The sequence below is a fragment of the Fusarium poae genome, chromosome 2 (genome assembly GCF_019609905.1).
Source record: "Fusarium poae strain DAOMC 252244 chromosome 2, whole genome shotgun sequence".
Lineage (NCBI taxonomy): Eukaryota > Fungi > Ascomycota > Sordariomycetes > Hypocreales > Nectriaceae > Fusarium > Fusarium poae.
This window is the reverse complement of record NC_058400.1, coordinates 4,322,882-4,341,729: the sequence shown is the minus strand read 5'-3', so window position 1 is coordinate 4,341,729 and position 18,848 is coordinate 4,322,882. Positions and strand designations below refer to the sequence as shown.

Sequence of the window (18,848 nt, the reverse complement as noted above, 5' to 3'; positions counted from 1 at the left end):
CACAAACATTGGTATGTTCGTCTTCCCCTTGTACATTCCTCATAAACAATGAAAGGATTTCCGGTTGTATCCTTCTGATATCTTTGTCGCCAAATGTCTTGGTTTCACGACTCAATATCATATTCAATAACGTGTTTGACTCAGACGAGAGGCTCCGTTGCAACTTCACGAGTTCGTTATTCTCTCCAAATATTGACGCATCCCCTGCCTGAGCACATGTCAGATGTTGTCTGTGGGATGACAGATGGTGACTTACTGTTGCTTGCATATCGTTCTCAATGTCGGAGATAACTGCCGAATACCTTCCAAGTGCAAACTTTCCAAGGTCGAAAAGGATGGGTATAAGAAAAATGAAGACAAGGACGATTACATGTCCACAAAGATTGATATAGGCGACGATTATCTTACACGAGTGGCTTGTCACTCCTGGCAGGAACCCGATATGTATAGAAGATAAGATTATTCTAGCCATGTACAAAGTACCGGGAAGTGATGTGAGATGAGATAATCCAGTCCAATAAGTCATTGACATGAGATGCATTGCTTCACATGACAAGAGGAGACCAACCTGTGCAGAACTGTACGTCTGAAGACCACCAATAATGCATCCTCGGAATAGCATCAAGAAGAAGATGATGAAAGGACAGTATTTCTGAGCTTTCTTGTTTTCACTTCTTGCACATGGTGGACCGTGTATAAAGAGAGATGCCATCTCAGGCTCTTGTGACCAGCTCCAATAGAAGCCTGCCAGCAACAAGCTCAGGACGAGTATGGCCATCACTGAATTTTGATAGCCGAAGATAGTTCCATCGAGAAATTGGTAAGTTGCCCAAGCGCTGAGTGGAAGCATGAAGCAGCTAAGAAATAACCGTACGACAGCCCAATACTGAGTTTTGAATGATGATCTCAAATTTGTAGAGCTCGATATAGAGCTCGAACGCATGATCTGAAGTCGGTGAATGATGTACGAAACTATGTAAAGAAAGACGAAGACAAGGAGTGACAAAACGAATGTGTTCATCCAGCTCTGAGGCTTGACCGCCGAGCCAGTCATTTGGGTCAACAGCTCCAGACCGGGCGCCCCTGTGATGGTCCCATTGTGCTCGTAAATGCCGTCTTTGACCCCTGCTCGTGCATAGGGAGATCTGTTTTCCACTATTCCAGCAGGCAGCATCAAGGTAGACCAGCCACTGAGACCAACCAAAGGTTGAAAGAAGCCGGGGTATTGCAGACTCATGGCGCCTGAAAAGAATATGAATTGGATGTATGCCAGTACATCTATTGCTCTGGCAACAAGTGAGTTCTTTGCATTGTTGGGCCTTGTGCTTCGTCGGACAGGCCAACATGCTGTGATGCAAGCCAAGGCGAAAACAACGATTGGAAACCAGAGACCGAGGAGGCGTATCGTACCAGGAACCGCAGGAGTTAAAACGGCCCTGACGCAAGAGAGCGTAGTGTTGTCGGAGTTCGTTAACTCAATGGTAGTCTTGTAAGTGTCAAGTAGTTTTGATCGATTGAATGAAGTAATGATGGTGAATTTCGACCTTGAGCCAATCCTTTGGGTTGTGAAGCAGGAGTTATTGACAATCTGGCCGGAGACGTAAGGAGTGTCGCTTCCATAGTCAACAATTGAGAATCTAGGAATAATATTAGAAAGGTTAACTTCGCAGGAGTTACGATCCATCAGTCCAGCAATGAGATCGAACGTCCAGTCAAAAGTATCCCTTCCCCTCTCAACCGATGCATGGAAACTCTCAGGAATGAGTGACAAAGAGTCATGACCCTCAGAGCAGTCTTGGAACTGAACGTATGCGCCTCGACAGCCAGCTGTCAAGAGCATTGAGAGTGTAACTCTAGACAGCTTCATCGTCATCTGCTAGATTCGGCCATGGCTAATGTGAGAGATCAAATTGGGTAGTGGCTGGTGGATCATTTTGGTTTGGCCCCCTTGGTTTTTTGAGCTGTAGCCACTAATGACTAAGCTCGCTAATGAACTAATAATAGATAAAGCAGCCAAGATTGGTGCTGTATACGAGTTGGCCCACTTGGTGCTGCTCAATGCTCCCTGGTAAGGTACCAGAAGGCTGGGATGTCGCTATTTTCAACTTGAAGATCAGATCGTTCGATGGATACAGGACGTATGTAAGAATTCCGCTCTATGGATCTGGTATGTTCAAGGCAATCCGGTAAGTCTCTAGTCTTTTCTTTGTATGAACACCAATTTCTATGACTGTTGCACAAGCCGTATTTGCAAGGTGGCATGATTCATGTGCAGAGACCCATGGCCTGCCTCATTTTATGTACAATTTCATAGCCTAGCTTTTCGTACTCGATACCGATAGATTGTTAGCTTGTGCTTGGTCATTGGTCGAGTAAGACCTCGATAGGGGAGTCGTCGAAGGGATTGCATCAACGACGTCGCGATCGGCTATGAGACAACGGTAAATACCATCACTGCCAGGATGACGGGTGCCTTTGAGGGTACGGCCTTGTTTCAAATGCGCAGATCCTCTAAGAGCTCTTTTTGGGTTACTTCAAGGCCTCTGCACTCTACGTGTTCACTGTCTGGTGGTAAATAGCATTCAGGGACGTTTCTGATGCTGTTAGATTGTGGTATCATCGTATTGGAGCGAAGTTAGTCGCCAAATCTGGTAATTACAAGAACACCAATCTGCCATTGCATGTATTGTTTACTTTGTTCCTTTCTCGTGTCTTGTAGTTCAGCGTTTGCTTAATATGTATCTGACCAAGATTCATTAGAAAACGTGACTTTACCGCGAAATTGTAGAGATCATTGCCTGACGAATCGTGCCGAAGCTGAAATGGTGGCCACTTTGATTGGTTAATAGCTTTTCGCGAATACTTGTTGCGAGATGTCTTGGGTCGTAGCATTAGCATTGTGTATATAGAGAAGCGTGAAATAATGTCCCAGAGGAAGATATAGTCCTCAAAGTATCAGAAGAATTGGCTGCTATAGGTATAAGGGACGAAATTAGTAGGTTAACTTGTGCTGCTTAGATCAGACTTCTTAGGTTATCTATTCTTTTATCCCAAGACTTAGGAGGCTAACGTTTCCACTACCAGTAGACAGTATCAGTTTTTCCGTTCTTACTGGAAGTTTCCAATGCTGTGAACAGGTAGATGATACATTCGACACTTCTCTCCGGCTCAGCCGCGGTTTACAGATTGCGACGTCTGTCAGAAAGCCGAGGTCGGTCATATCAAAACGGCGTCTGATTTCAGTTCAGTATTGCTGCATCGGAATATCTCACACCAAACCCTAGCCTGATGATGGTTGACTGAATGCCAAGGGTACATCTTTCTGGCAGAAGTCCTAGTGCTTACTGTCAAGTTGTCGGATATCGGAATATGGGTACCAAGTTTATTTCCTGAGACTTTGAACTCAAAGACGGAGAAACTCAGGTTCAGCCCTGATCGGAGTCGGGAGTAAAAGTTACCCAATGCGGTAAACCCGCCCGAGTTGGCTAGACATCAGGGCCGAGCATTTCCAACTGACACAACGTATTAACAGGAGATTTAAGTCAGGCGACAATGTCGATCATTGCGGGGGACGCCGTTCCGTCAAATCGACTTTGGCAGCCCTAGGGAGAAATGGGTGCGGAAGATTAGGTGCAAACATCATGATTCATAGCTAAACTATAATAATGCTTAATCGTACGTTGCCCAACAACAGTTGAGAAGTTTGAAGTTTAAGTTGAGGGATCGGCAGTCAGCACATCCCGTCCCGTTCCCCTGTGGCATCGAGTCGATGTGGCTGATTGTCTCAAGTCTTGGCCAACTATGTTGGTCACTTATCGTGGTTTGACGTTTGTGGAATGAGTTCATCAATTGGGATTTCACAATGTTGCACAGGCATTGAATACAATCCGGATATCTTTGAAACGTAGCGAAATAATATTAACCGCCATATACTAATAAATACAAGGATATAATGCTCTTCCATCTTATGTACACCTCCTCATTCCCTTTTCATCTCGTGAAAACAGATCTAAATGCAACGTCCGTCCAATCGTTACTCGCCGGCAGTCCGGCTGCTTCTATAGTGCATGTTCATAATGATATATGATGTGTATATGTGAGAGAGTGTGTGTGTGGTTGGAGATTGGTGGTTTAGGAAGAAGCTTCCTCGTCGGTGACACCCTCACGGGCGGCCTTGGAGGCGTGGTTGTGGCCAACCCACTTGGAGGAAGTAATAGGGTTGACCTTCTGGACGTACATAGTGTCGATCTCCTCGAGAGTACGGTCCTTGGACTCGATAACGAAGAAGAAGACAATGGCGACCAGGGCAGCACAGCATCCGGCGTAGACGAGACCGTAGTAGTAGTCAATGGCATCAGTGATGAAACGGGTGCTGGGAAATGTTAGTGAGAGATCAATGCAAAGTCAATCAAGGTAAAACTTACAAGAAGCCAATGAGGAAGTTGAAGAGCCAGTTGGTAGCAGTGGCGATGGCCATGCAGCGACTGCGGTACTGAGAAGGGTACATCTCGGCGACGACAGCCCAGACAAGAGGACCCCAGGTGGTAGCAAAGGCGACAATGGCCAAGCAAGAGAAGGTAACAAGAACGGTACCAGCGGCGGGAGTGTTGAGAGGGTCCTCACGGTCGAGAGCAAAGTGACCGACAAAGGCGTAGATGAAGAAGCACATCATCATCCAAGCAGCACCAATCATCAGAGAGATACGGCGACCACACTTCTGAACGACATAGAGACCTCCAAAGGTGCATGCGCAGTTGACTGATCCGAGAATGAGCTGGGTGACGTAGGAGTCCTTGAGACCGGTGGAAGCAAAGACAGTGGTTCCGAAGTAGAAGAAGAAGTTGATACCAGTGAGCTGCTGACCAGCCTGGAGAGTGATACCGAGGAGGGTACGGTACATCATACGGGGACCAGTGAAGATCTCAACCCAGCGGGTCTCAGGCAGAGATCGCTCCTCGTCAAGCTTCTCACGGATCTCATCGATCTGGCGGTTAACACTGGGAGCGTTGATATCGAGACCAGCAAGGTTGGCGATGGTCTTGCGAGCTTCCTCCTCCTTACCCTTTCGGTAGGCGAATCGAGGGGACTCGGGGAGGAAGAGGATACCGACACCAAGGAGAAGAGCCCAGAGGAAGTTGAGACCGTTGGGGATTCTCCAAGAAGCGCTGCCGTCGTAGTGGTTGGTGCCCCAGTTGACCATCTCGGCACACCAGATACCGAGGGTGACGAAGAGCTGGTAGCAAGAAACGATGATACCTCGGATGATGGCGGGAGCACTCTCAGACTGGTACATGGGGACAGCGACGGAGAGAGCACCGACACCAAGACCAGTAACGAGTCGGCCAATGGCGTGCTGGTACCAGGCATGCTGGGAAGCAACCTCAATGACGGTACCGACACAGGTCCAGAGAGCAGAGATAGAGATGGTAGTTCGGCGACCAATGGTATCACAAAGGTTACCAGCAACAAGAGAACCGAACAAACATCCAATGGATAGAAGACCGGTGATTGTTCCTTGTCGTGCCGCGCTGAACTCGTATGTACCGTCGCCGTTGGGGACTCCGAATCGTTCGCCGTAATCCCTCATCATGAAGTAACCGGAAATCTGTCCGGACGAATAACCAAATATCAATCCGCCGCCTGGCCTGAAGTTAGCTCTGTATCATTGATTGAGAGACGTTGTGGTTACTCACAAGATGCGACGATACCCATGAAGATGGCTAGCATGGTGATATGGCCATCCGTATCAGGAGTCTTGCGTCTTTCCACATGCTCGCCTTCAGCGGAATGCTCTTGGCGTTTGCTACTAAAAAACTTCATATTGAACGAGTCAATTGACCAATTGAGTGTAGAATGTATGTGTTTGTTGTTACACAAGATGTAATGTGATGGTGAACCAGGACATGAAGCAACGAAAGGAGAGCGAAGAGGTGCCTTTTTTACTATTCTTTATTGTGGAGATGATCGTCAAGTACCATCGCGGGCACCGAAAGACCATGGGTCCATCTCATGACATTTGATGGTCATGCTCGAAAGCAAAAAAAAAGCTAACTCAAACCCCGGGGGGCTTGAAGCAAACGAGTTGCGGAGACTGACGTGGGTGAGAAGGTAAAAAAGACTTGGAGTAAGAAGCGGAGCATCTGTGAAGAGTAGAAGGCCCCGAGACTAACGTCATGGGGTATGCTTATGCTTCAGATTTGTTGTGTTGGTGGTAACAGTTGAGTAAGCATTCCTAGGTTGATGGGTTATGAGAGTTCTCCATCACCAAGTTCAACGGACCACTCTATGTCTAGTTTGTTTACACGCCCCCCCTTGTGAAGTGATTGGTTCATCGGGGAATCCCTAGTCCACCTTTGACCAGATTCATGTCCGTTCAGAAAACGGTGGACCGATCAAGTTTGCCGTGTGAGCTCTACGTGGAGTGACATTACATTTTTTCTCCTTGATTGCCGGCCTCCCTTCGGCATTGATGACGCACTTGGACCCTTTGAATGGGTCCACGTGACCCATTCTTTTCTTCCATGACCCATTGTTTTCTTCTACGCGGTTTCTGTTCTAGTCTGTTTTGTCTCTTGGTGTCGATGATCTGATCTCGGTAGAGTCCACGTTGGTGGCGATCCAACAGACAGACCGACCCTTTGAAGATGATACCAATAGACAGTCAAAAGAATCATCTCTCTTACATTCATCAAACAATTTACTAGAGTATTCATCTCTTCCATCAGATTCTCAAATCATCTCCAACACTAGTCAGCTTCCTCATATTTCCGACACTCGTTCGCCTTGTCCACCTGCTGAGCCCCATTTTCTCTCATGATATGACACCGAGAGGCGCCGAGTCTCGGTCCGACTGCTTTAGGAAAGGCAGGCTTCGGCACTCGCGCAGATTTTTATTTCCGATTGTCAGAATCTGGTGTTTTCAATTTTTTTACCTTGGAAATCGCCCATTGTGGCCACTCAGATTATCATGTTATTGTCACGGCACTTAGACTCCCGCAAGATACCGGATCTCATTAGATCCTTTTTTACGACGGTATATCCGGAACCAACAAAACAAGGCCTTCAATTGCCGCGCATTCTTTTTACTAGACTTAGGTGATCTACTAAACAGCCCATTCTCACTCATGCTCCAATGGTCAAAACTCGGCCAAATATCTCGAGTCTTATCCACGCCGTTGAGACTCGCCGAATTGAGCGGAGCACTTTTCTCTGTAGTTGCTCCATATTCGTCGCAGACTTCATGGATTGAGACCAAGTAATATCGCTGTACTCGGTGTTACTGATAAGCCTTGGGAAGTCAATTGGAACAGGATAGAGCAGGGAATGCGAGATAACACCGAGAGCAAGCATTGAACCACATTTGCGATTGTTGTTACCCATTCTGCTGGGCAAAGCTAGAATCACTCGCATTCCAAACATTGTTCGTGATACTATTCAACTCAGCATCACCTGTCTGTCTCTCAAACTCACACATCACAACATCTTTTTCCCTCTACCCTTCCCGCAGAGCCTCTTTTACCCCTGGACCCATTCATAGCATCATTACCCATGCTAACTAATGCGGCTCTGCAACGGGTGGGAACGCCATGGCTGCTTCTTCTACCGTATCCACACGGGCCGAAAAAGGCACTCGGCGATACTCGATTTTTAGTCTCCACCCGTTCCATTCAGTGGATCTCTGATGCTATTCGGACCCGAACGTCTGAGCCGTTTTCCCATGTCTTTTTATTTTTTTTTGCGTTACGTTACGTTACAGAACCTCACTCCCTCCCATCAATCCCTCACTCCCTTCCCAGCAACAGCTGTAGACAATCGCGGAGAAACAAGAAAGCACCAGATCGCGGGTTGACAGGATATGGAGAAGCGCCGTATCCTTGGAACAGTCCGAGTCTAGATCACGGAGGAGAGGATAAACTCGGAATGCATCGTCTTCAACAGTCGACAACGGCCTGATTAATCCCACCATGTCGAATGACGTCTGCATAATTCGTTAACCACGCTGACATTCTCGTGACAAACAATTGACAAAGTAGTATACGTGAACCGAAATTAGTTAGGATTAAAACACCTTGAATATTTGCAGTCTGGAACGTCCAGGTAGATGAGCGTGTGACCAGCTGAACTTTTCTTCAAAGGGTCTGATATTAATATCAGATTTGAACTAAGCTGGCACCGTTAAAAGTCTGAGCTTGTAATGTTAAACGCCGTGGCTGCCGCCATCACAGCCTTCTCTACTACAGACCTCGACGAAACCGTTGGCGTACAACGTCTCACCAACCTTCTCCAAGATCCTATCCCCTCACATTCTTCCCCCCATCTGGGGGAGCATAACCCGTCATAACCATAACATCTGCACAGGAACGGAACCCGGATCGGCGTCCTCGACAGCTTCCTCGGTCTTACCCACCTGTATCCTCTTTCTTCCCCAGTTCCAATCACCGTCATGGGGAACGAGACGAGGCCAAACTCTCGGTCGAATTTCTCCAACATACGCCGAAGGCCTGGGTTTTGGGTCTGTCGCCTCCCCCAGAGAGACCCAACTCTCCGCACCCACCCCCTTTTTCTACCATGCATACATCCAGTTTCTTTATTTTAGCTTATCGGTCCTTTGAAGGTCCGGAGAGAGAGAAAGGGCGGGCAAGCGAAAGTTTCTCATCCCGCATCCTCCGCATTTGCGAGCATTTTGCGGGTGGTGGTGGAAATCTCTGCTCTTCACATGATGGTTTCTGATGTGCACGAACGTATGATTTCGGGATCACGGTCCGTTGAAGTTTTGATGTCGTAAGTTTTGCGTAAAACATAGATTCTGGATCATATCATCAGATTTTCTGGTGTTTTTGGGATGCCAGGTCAGAATGACATAGGGACAGTATCAGAACTACCCTATATATTACGAATTGTGAGAATATCTAAGGAAATAGGAGATGAAAGTGTTACAAAAATACATCTATAACTTGGAGAAGACATAGCTCAGTATTTAACTTTGTAGTCTTATTGAAACTACACATTTAGCTTTCTAAGATAACACGGAACGTAAAAAGACAATTCTCTAAAATCTCTATATAATGCAATTATATACATATAGGACCCTTCAAAGAGTAGAGAGGCACTGCTATCTTCAACCAAGGCTAAGATATGGCCAATGGGGGGCAAACAGACTGTCTAGATGTGCCTGTGCTACTGTTACATATCTCAAAATGATTAAACTTTGACAGCCCAGACTAGTCTGTATCGATCTCTAGATTCCAGCATTCGCACATCTTTACTTCCAAGAGCTTATCTATGGCTGAGCCACAATGGAGTGCCTGCTTCCATGGTCTTGGTGTTGGAGTGGCTAGCCTACCTCACAGTGTTTGCACAGCCACTGTCAAGGATAGCACCTTACGATTATGATATCACTGCCATACCATAGCGTACCTGCATGAATGCGAATATTAGACGAGCTTATACGAAATTCGTCCAATCTCCATTTACCTAGACGAGGTCTTTGCTCTGCATCTGCAAGAACACCCTGACCACATCTTAGCCGAGCAATCTACGGGCCCCTGCTTATCATAAGCATCGCGATAGCGAATCTACCATACACGTTCCTTCGACTTCATAACCAAACCTTAGAGTCTTCAGAAAGAGTGAGGATTCAGGTGCCAATTTGTCGACGTGAACTCAAGTATTGGAGAATGTAACTTCATACTTTAAGGTTCGAGGTCAAGAGCGGTGTTTCACCTGAGTCATTGCCAATATCAGTATTTCTAAAACAACATAGATCTGTTTCATGGTTTTCAGTGGTACTCTGTCTCAGAAAGATGCCTACGGTGGTACTTCACGGCCCCAAGTCGGGCCGGTAGCCATCGCCGCCAATCTCATCGAGGTTGGATTATTAGATGCTCTACACAATTTACGAAGCCCTCACATCGGAGAGTCCAACTATCTGAAACCATCCATGTATACTGATGTCACGAACAATCCTTGTGACATAATAACACTAAAGTCTTAACTATCCAGTGCCTTGACACAATGTCCAGGCAGATATAATGTTTCAATTGCCATCAAAAAATATCCAAAACTTATTAATAACCTAATCCAATGCTTATTGAGCCTCGTCGTTCAACCTCGATCCCTGTGTTATGCTTCGACTAGTGAGTTGGCACCTTCACTACATCGTATACACCATACTAGTCGACCAGAAACTAGAGCTAGCCACGACAGCATGCCGCCAATTCTATGTCCTGCTTCTATGGCCCAGACTGAAAATTTGGATGCGACTAGTTTCCCAAATCACTCACCCCAATTTCTGATAAAGTACTGCGTCTAGTGGGCAGCAGAAAAGATAACCTCCTAAGTCTTAGGGTATTAAAATAAATAGTCTAAAAGCTAAAGCCTAAGCATCATAAGTGTCCCACTAATGTCGTCCCTTATGCTTCCAGCGGCCAATTTTCCTGTTACCCCGAGCATGCCTCTGTGCAACGTGACGAACTGCAGATCCCCCAAACTTGCTGCCAAGAAGCAAGGGTCTTTCGGCTTATTATGACGGGACGAACCTCGCCCTTGGCAATATCGATCGTTTCCAATAAGTCGGGTCGTCGCATACCGACAGATTCTTTGGTAGCCAAGTCTTTGTTCTATGCTATTAGTGTCCGCATCATCTACTTCAAGGTTTGCTTTCTGATTTGATGTAGGCGTGAAAATACACATCGGCTTCGAAATCTTGTACAATGCAGATGAACAGTCCAGAATCACTACAGTACCTGCTATACGGGAATGAGAAAGCATGGTTTATCCAACGCTGCCCCCAAAGTCTAGAGCCCTGCTAAAGGTCCCGGATGATACACCATGAAAGCCAGCGCACATAGATCAGAAATTAACAACACGAGAGTAAGGGCCAAACGCGTGAACGTCCGTAATCTTATTCTCGAATGCTTGCGGAGATCTCGTCTGGACCTCCAAGTCACATATCCCGATCATAATAAGCTTAAGTAAACTGCGATTGGTGGATCCGTACCTGGGATACTGTACCTGAAAAAAGCCACCAATCCAGACTGGTCTTTACTGCTAGCTTCTCCCCAACCCCCGTGTTTGACTTGTGACATTTAGGAATAGAGCTCGCGTTACCCCAGACTTTGGCAAAAATGCTTGTTTAACAGCTGACTCGATCTAGAACATTGAGGCGGTGTGATTGGTCTCCCCAAATGAAAGGTTGTGATATGGACAGACGGAGAATCTGGGGACTTGTTTCCTCGAATGAGCGTTGAGAGAAGCTAGAGATGTAACATCAAACGGAGTTTCATTTGGAGAACGAGCTTCCCGCTTTGGGACTCGCCCGTCATTTCAAGCTGCTCATTGGTGCGAAGAGTACAGGATGCCTCTGGATATTGATTGAGACGTTGCGGTCAAGATAAGTTAAGATATAGATAGGAATGATGAGTAGTATATAAAGAATGGTGAATCCAACAAGCCAAGAGCCCGACATTACCTCATCAGCAACACAACAACTCGACCCCATCACTACATCTTTGGCACCACCAACCTTAGCCCATCATGAAGTACGCTACTATCCTCGCCCTCGCTGGCGTCTCCTCCGCTGCTGTCACCAAGACTCTTCCCAAGTCTGCCGGTGTCACCTCTTTCCCTACTGCTGTCCCCGTCAAGGGTAGCTTTGATGGTGGCATGAAGCGATTCGAGCGAAGCAGTATGTTTGGATCACACTCTTGATAAGAAGATAAACTAACATAGGCTAGCCAACGTTTGCCAAGGTCAGACTGAGACTGGTGAGAAAGACGCCATGTTCATTCTCGAGAGCGGCGCCACTCTTTCCAATGTCATTATCGGTGCTTCTCAGGCTGAGGGCGTTCACTGCAAGGGAACTTGGTAAGCTGCAATGGGATTCACAGTATTGTCATCCAGCTCTAACCTTGCTATTAGCACTCTGAACAACGTCTGGTGGGCCGATGTTTGCGAGGACGCTATTACCCTCAAGCAAACCAGCGGCACATCCTTCATCAACGGTGGTGGTGCTTTCAAAGCCTCTGACAAGATCGTTCAGTTCAACGGTCGTGGCACCGTCCAGATCAAGGATTTCTACGCTGAGGACTACGGTAAGCTGGTCCGCAGCTGCGGCAACTGCAAGGACAACGGCGGCCCTCGCAATGTCATCATTCAGAACTCTGTTGCCGTCAATGGTGGTGTTCTATGCGGTATCAACACCAACTACGGAGACACCTGCAAGATCACCAACACTTGCCAGAACAACGGCAAGTACTGCGATCGCTACCAGGGTAACTCGGATGGCTCTGAGCCTTCCAAGATTGGATCTGGCCCTGATGGAACATTCTGCACTACTAGCGGTGTAACCAAGAGCTGCTAGATGGATTCATGAGTGATTTGTTATGAGAGACGGAATGTTTGGCTTACTATTGATGAACTGGGTTTAATTCCTGTATATATTCGATTGGCTATTTACACAGCCTCAATGACACATATTTCTATGAGCAGACAACACTAATTTATATGCACATTCTATTGATCTGTACCGGCCTGTGGAATTAAGACTCATAGAAGTCGCATATGTATAAGCGATAGATGTTTAAATAAATGTATAGCAATTTACTAAGTTTAAGTTCTAAAAATGTCAAAGTAACAATGTATACTGGTAAAGGAAAACAAAATAAATAGGAAATAATAGAATTCCTCAATCTACTTACTGGACATTGATTATCTATTTCATCATGTTGACAGATGATGGGGAGGATATAGACAAAAAGGCAAAAGGCAAAAGGCAAAAGAAAGAATGAGGAACACCGGATTTGAACCGATAACCTTCAGGAATCCCCGAATTACGCTGCAGGACAGCTAACTGGAATCTGACGCGCTACCGTTGCGCCAGCTCCCCATCTTGTGGTGACAAAAGCCTCACTAATAGAGATCATGTACAAAGAGCAAAAAATCGAGGAACAAAGAACTGATTTTCATGCGATCCAGTCTCTTCATTGTAATTGCTTTCATCGCGATTTTATGCTTGATAAATAAGCCTCAGGGTCAGAAAAATTGGCTGCTGTAAGCCCAAGAGACGAAATTAGCAGGCCACTTTATGCTCTTAAGACTATAGCTCTTAGACTATTTATTTTTGTAACCTAAGACTTAGGACCACTCACTAGACAAGGTGAGGCAAACGCGGCATCTCGCTTGGCGGAATTGACGAAACAGGCATGTTCGCAAATGCCAGGGGTCATAACGTGAAGATCGACACCGGAACTTTTTTCTTAGCCTCTAGAATTCAAGATTCGCCTTCCAAAACTCGGCAAAACATCCCCTGTAATGCTTGAGATGACCGACAATTGCTCGTGATTGGCACTTTTGAGAAACTCTATCAGTTCCTGTTAATTTCTCAAAAGATCCTCCCTCTGATATTCCAAGCTTTAGACAAATCGACAAGACCTTTTGACGTGCTCAGGGGATCACACATGAAACCAGCTCCCTAGCCAGGCAATAGATCGTCGCTATTGGTTGATAACCTTGGTCGATATCGTTTCATGGCAGATTGGCCATTTCGCAACTCTCATTGGTGAGGGATCAACCATGCTAATGCCCAACTCCACAGACCTGGCGGTAATGAAATAACCAGTCATGACACAATATCCAGTTACCTCATTAATTGTGCACTCCTTTTGTAATCTGTGCTCTCGTGGCAAACGATTCATAACCCAACTTGATCACTGCACGAGACGTTTCGGTTGGTTGAGCCTCCAACAGTTAATAATTATGCTATATCTCGACAGGGACAACGACATACGGGATCGACACGCACTTTAGGCAGGTAGTGGCTGCAGACAAGGATGTCTACTATCTTGGACGATGGCGATCATCGGACCAGAGCACATGTCTTGTTACGATAGGCTTAGGTACCGAACGACTACCAACAACCGAACATAGACGATGGATCAAGATTAAAGGAGATGAAGCAACGAGATAAATAGATGCTCTCGTCTCCAGAAACTCAATCTTGTCTCATCACACTCAGCTCATCGGTCTTTACAGCAAAGTCAACAACTACATTCACTCACTCACTCACAACCACTCTCTTTTTTCCAAAACTCCAACTTTCAACTTTCGCTATATCAAAATGCGTTCCGCTACTCTTCTCGCTCTTTTGCCCTTTGCGCTGGCCGCTCCTTCAGCCTCAGTATCTCGACGAACTGAGCCCGCTCCTGTCATCCGCCCTCGCGGCGTCAAGCTTGTCGATGGCAAGTACATCGTCAAGATGAAGAGCGGTGTCCGAGCTGCTTCCGTTGACAGCGCTGTTTCGACCATCCAGGCTGATGCCGATTACACCTACACCAAGAGCTTCAGTGGTTTCGCTGCTAGTCTCAAGGATGAAGAGATTGAGAAGCTCAAGCACGACCCCAATGTCAGTCCCATGGGTCCCAGTCAGTCAAAGTAATACTAACAGATTCCAGGTCGAATACATTGAGCAGGATGCTGTCATTACCATCAAGGCTACTGTTGACCAGGACAATGCTCCTTGGGGTATTGCTCGCCTTTCCAGCTCCAGGCCCGGTAGCAAGACCTACACCTACGACGAGAGCGCTGGTGAAGGCACTTGCTCTTACGTCATTGACACTGGCATTGATGTTGAGCATCCCGACTTTGATGGACGCGCCAAGTTCCTCAAGAACTTTGCTGGTGGCCGCGATGGTGATGGCCAAGGTCACGGCACCCACGTTGCTGGAACTATCGGCTCTACCACCTACGGTGTTGCCAAGAAGACCACCCTTTACGCCGTCAAGGTCCTCGGTGATGACGGTTCAGGTACCAACTCTGCTGTAATTGCCGGCATGGACTTTGTCGCTGGCCACGCCGATGCCGAGAGCTGCCCCAACGGTGCCGTTGTCAACATGTCTCTGGGTGGTGAAGCCTCCGATGCCGTCAACAGCGCTGCCAAGAGCATTGTCGACGCTGGTCTCTTCCTTGCCGTCGCAGCTGGTAACGAAGCCGTCGACGCTTCTGGCTCATCTCCTGCTTCCGAGGTTAGCGCATGCACCATCGGCGCAACCACCCGAAACGACACCCTTTCCTACTTCTCGAACTTTGGCGACGTCGTCGATGTCCTTGCTCCAGGTACTGATATCCTGAGCACCTGGCCCGGCGGTGAGACCAACACCATCTCAGGAACTTCCATGGCTTCTCCTCATGTCGCTGGTCTGGCTGCTTACTTCCTTGGTCTTGGAAAGAAGGCTGAGGGTCTCTGCGAGTACATTGCTTCTCAGGCTCTTGACGGAGTTGTGGCCAGCGTCCCTCGTGGCACTGTCAACAAGCTCATCAACAACGGTGTTAGCAAGTAAAGCAGCCAAGAGCTGTTTGCTTAGATATGACTGTATCAATTTCCTAGATGTATGATTAACGTATTGAATAATATTATTCGCTTGACTCTTGATTCACTGCCACATTTGTGCGATGAGTGATATGAATATGTGGGAAGCATAACTCAACAAGAAAGGGTATGTGCGTTGCAGTCGACCGGCACACTACACTGCATTGCACTGCACTGCACTGTCAAGTAGGATGTGAATCAGAAATAAACACACGTCTGTGAATTGCATGACGTAATAAGTTCTGGCAAGAGTTTAGTGACATTTTAAAATATGCCTTCCATTTCTCGTTAATTTTCTTTTCCTTCTTCTCACAACAACCTCATCTACTGCTCCCACAAAGTGCAGTAATAGCTCCTACTCGTGGCCACCCGCAAGGCTCTCATAACGGTCTTCAATATCATTCTTGTGAGCAGGTATTCAAGGACTCTACATACATATCTCTTACTCATGCCTCCCTCATCTAGACCACCACTACGCGCTCCAGACCACATTCTTCGACTGGCCCGTGAATACAGCATCATTTGCACCGCACAACGTACTGCGACCGGCACCCTTTGGCCCTCCAGAGGGAGGGCACGAAGCTCTTCAAGCTCTTATCGACGCTCGAGAGCAAGCAGAGGGGTCACAACACAGGCCTGCTACTGATCTCTTCGAAGTCGGCATCGACTCTGGAGATTTCGTTTGTTTCTTATGATCTCTTAAGCTTTCGCCCAGGCCTTCGCAATTTCTCTAGGTGGAGATTTCGTGTCATCCTTCATACCACACGCGTCATCCTCTGTACAGCAACCGACCATGACATCGCAAGCTCCTCAACAGGAACTCGGGATCACAAGTGAGAAGCGAATGCAGCAGCTGATCAAGCGCATTCAAAACGACACCTACAAGATCACCCAACAAGATCTAGAGTTTATCTCTGATAACCAGTTTGAGTGGTCACAGCACCGGATCATTGATGCCGCTTTTGAGAAAAAGGTCCAAGATGCAAAGGATGCCTATGATAATCTGGCCCCTGGCGATGGGAGCCTGTTCGCCCACTATACCGCTTTCTTAGCCGATGAAGATAGCGAGAGACAAGATAAGGATATTGGGCAGCTTCGTCGCCTGAACCCAGAAGAGTTCAAGGCTGCGCAAGAAGATATCGCTTCTAGGCCAGTAGATCCTAAGTCTTAGGACACAAAAATAAGTCGTCTAAGAACTATAGTCTAAGAACTATAGTCTAAGGAGCATAAAGTGTTCCACTAATTTCGTCTCTTCTGCTTCGGGGGATGCCTCCCAATGTTACTCAGCCCACTGGAAGCTCAAAGACCACTCCGATTTTGGGTCACTTACACCCTACCCTGTTGAAGCATTTTTGACGCATGCGAGGGAAAACGGCATCGGGGTTCCTGGTATCTAGCCTTGGAATTCTAGGTGGTATGCAATTTATGCTTTGACGGGACTCTTGTACTTAGATTGAAAATGCCAAGTGAGCTCCCAATAGTTCCCAGATAATTCAAGATAACACTCACATCAGGGCTGCCCTCTACTGGTTACATTGTAATGGAGCTATTTCTTTCAGCCGCTTGTGCAGCTGAAAACGACACTAAATTCTCGGCAGGCAAGTGTTTGCTTCTGATTCACATCCTACTTGACAGTGCTTTGCATTGTAGCTGCATAACAAACGACATATACCAATAACAAACTTCCAGGTACTATTGATTCATTGATCCGAGTTTTATCTTGGTATTGCTACATATGTTATATACTTGAGCTCTCTCTTACTCTTTCCAACCATCTCCAGCTCCAAGGAACCAGTTCACACCCACCAGGCGCAAGTCATACTTCTCAACAAACTTGGCGGTATCGAAAGACCGTCTTTGTGTAAACTCTTCACCTCCAACATCATCCTTCGTCAGATCAAGGTTGGAAGGCTGGCGGTACAGAAGTAGTAGGTATCTGTGAGGCTTCGAACTGGTGGATCATTAGCAAGAACAGATAATGACTGGCGTTCTCACTTACTCATCCTTGGGGCCAGGTCCCAGGTATTCTGTCAGCGCGGGTTGAATTTGGGCAACAGCATCTGCGCTTCCCAAAGGCCTCAGGCCGGGAAGAACCCAGTGTCTCCAGAAGGCAAACTTGGGGTCATCGGGTGTCGGCGCATCGGGATCGACAAGGAGAAGCATGTATGTAGCATCACCGGGCGCATCAGCCTACAGGAAAACAAAGTAAGTGTTTATCCTCCTCATATAACCGACATACACACCTCTTGATCGAACAAGATACTAGGTGAGCGCTTGCACTCATTCGCACGAAAGAGATTCCCCAACTCCACGTCCTTCCCGTCAAACGCGACGCGCAGGTTGGTGGTGGGCTGGAAACCTTGGGGAATTAGACTAGCTGCCGGACCGGGAACTAGCTTCGCCTCGGCCAGAGAATTTGACAATGTGTTTGACATTTTGAATGAATTATCAGATTTCCTGGTATGGAATAGATATGTGTTCAATGTTTGAGTGAGATCGGGTCAATGACGGTATTTGAAAGAGGTTACCCCACGTTGGGGGCTTGCATCACAATGACATCTCACTGGTGGAAGAACAGACGTGGAGCGTTGTTGGACGCTGTGATGCCCCCAACATTGGCAAAGGATGAGTGGGACATTCCAGGTCGATAAAGTTGTTTGATACGCTGTTTGTATTTGTGCAAAGCAAAGCATTCGCAAGCAAGGTACTGTTATGTTTAGTTGAGCGACGCGGCGCGCGCGAAGGTAGATCCACTATTTAAGCTTATCGTCCGGGTGGGAGGCCGATAACGATGAACCGCTGTAGGGTAAGTCCGACGCGTTGAACCTTGAGAAATTGGTAGATAGAAGGAACCATCACAGCCTCTCTAGAAGTGAGTTGAAGTGTTAATAAGCTCAATTTCAATTCTGATATATTTTCTACGGTTATCTCTTGTCAAGAAAAATAAAGAGCGGCGTTGTACGCTGCCGTTGACAACTTTAGATGATACATGCTTTTTCAATTTTAATATGCCCAAAGATTTAATGAAGTTTTGACAGAGACTTTACAATTGTCCAGTAGCCCCACTATATACATTCTCATTGGTTAAAACAGGCTCGTAGATAAGATAAGAGTTAAGATGACATCAGAGACAGGGGTCCACAGCGCGTCTGTTTCGCTGAAAGAGGTTGGAAGTCATGAGAATCACGCGTCAAAGATAAGCCCCTTTGCCAAATCGACCACTGTTCCATGAACACGACCACGGCATATACCTTCCTTCATCTATCATTGGAGAACCAACGCTATGACGAAACGCGACGCTCGTCCTGTCACAACAAGAAGAGAAGCGTGGTGCGCCTCTTTTGCTGAAGATCTGTTTCGGCTTGACTAGGACGCAGTTGTTTCTTGAGTAATCTCACTCTGTCTACTAACCTCTCCCAATCCCATTTACCGATAGTTTCTCCCAAAGCCACTTCCGCATCATCGCCTAGCCATAGCCGTCCTC

At 46.9% G+C, this 18,848-nt stretch overlaps 5 protein-coding genes and 1 non-coding gene across 6 annotated transcripts; 3 read left to right on the top strand and 3 right to left on the bottom strand.

Moving 5' to 3' along the window:
* Positions 1 to 4,131: 4,131 nt before the first annotated feature.
* FPOAC1_005329 (uncharacterized protein) lies at positions 4,132 to 5,820 on the bottom strand (the record flags this gene model as incomplete). Its single annotated transcript, XM_044849857.1, has 3 exons — positions 4,132 to 4,372; positions 4,425 to 5,640; positions 5,694 to 5,820. The coding sequence occupies 3 exons, from the start codon at positions 5,818 to 5,820 to the stop codon at positions 4,132 to 4,134; spliced, it is 1,584 nt and encodes a 527-aa protein (XP_044708567.1).
* Positions 5,821 to 11,535: 5,715 nt separating this feature from the next.
* On the top strand, positions 11,536 to 12,361 carry FPOAC1_005328 (uncharacterized protein; the record flags this gene model as incomplete). Its single annotated transcript, XM_044849856.1, has 3 exons — positions 11,536 to 11,686; positions 11,736 to 11,865; positions 11,920 to 12,361. 3 exons carry the CDS (start codon positions 11,536 to 11,538, stop codon positions 12,359 to 12,361), a joined length of 723 nt encoding a protein of 240 aa, XP_044708566.1.
* A 424-nt stretch (positions 12,362 to 12,785) lies between these two features.
* Positions 12,786 to 12,886, bottom strand: FPOAC1_005327. Its single transcript has one exon. It is a non-coding gene; the product is annotated as a tRNA-Trp (tRNA).
* Positions 12,887 to 14,116: 1,230 nt separating this feature from the next.
* FPOAC1_005326 (uncharacterized protein) lies at positions 14,117 to 15,335 on the top strand (the record flags this gene model as incomplete). Its single annotated transcript, XM_044849855.1, has 2 exons — positions 14,117 to 14,401; positions 14,451 to 15,335. The coding sequence occupies 2 exons, from the start codon at positions 14,117 to 14,119 to the stop codon at positions 15,333 to 15,335; spliced, it is 1,170 nt and encodes a 389-aa protein (XP_044708565.1).
* Positions 15,336 to 16,157: 822 nt separating this feature from the next.
* On the top strand, positions 16,158 to 16,535 carry FPOAC1_005325 (uncharacterized protein; the record flags this gene model as incomplete). The annotated part of the gene is made up of 1 exon (XM_044849854.1): positions 16,158 to 16,535. One exon carries the CDS (start codon positions 16,158 to 16,160, stop codon positions 16,533 to 16,535), a length of 378 nt encoding a protein of 125 aa, XP_044708564.1.
* A 587-nt stretch (positions 16,536 to 17,122) lies between these two features.
* On the bottom strand, positions 17,123 to 17,799 carry FPOAC1_005324 (uncharacterized protein; the record flags this gene model as incomplete). Its single annotated transcript, XM_044849853.1, has 3 exons — positions 17,123 to 17,315; positions 17,364 to 17,554; positions 17,608 to 17,799. 3 exons carry the CDS (start codon positions 17,797 to 17,799, stop codon positions 17,123 to 17,125), a joined length of 576 nt encoding a protein of 191 aa, XP_044708563.1.
* Between the last annotated feature and the right edge of the window lie 1,049 nt (positions 17,800 to 18,848).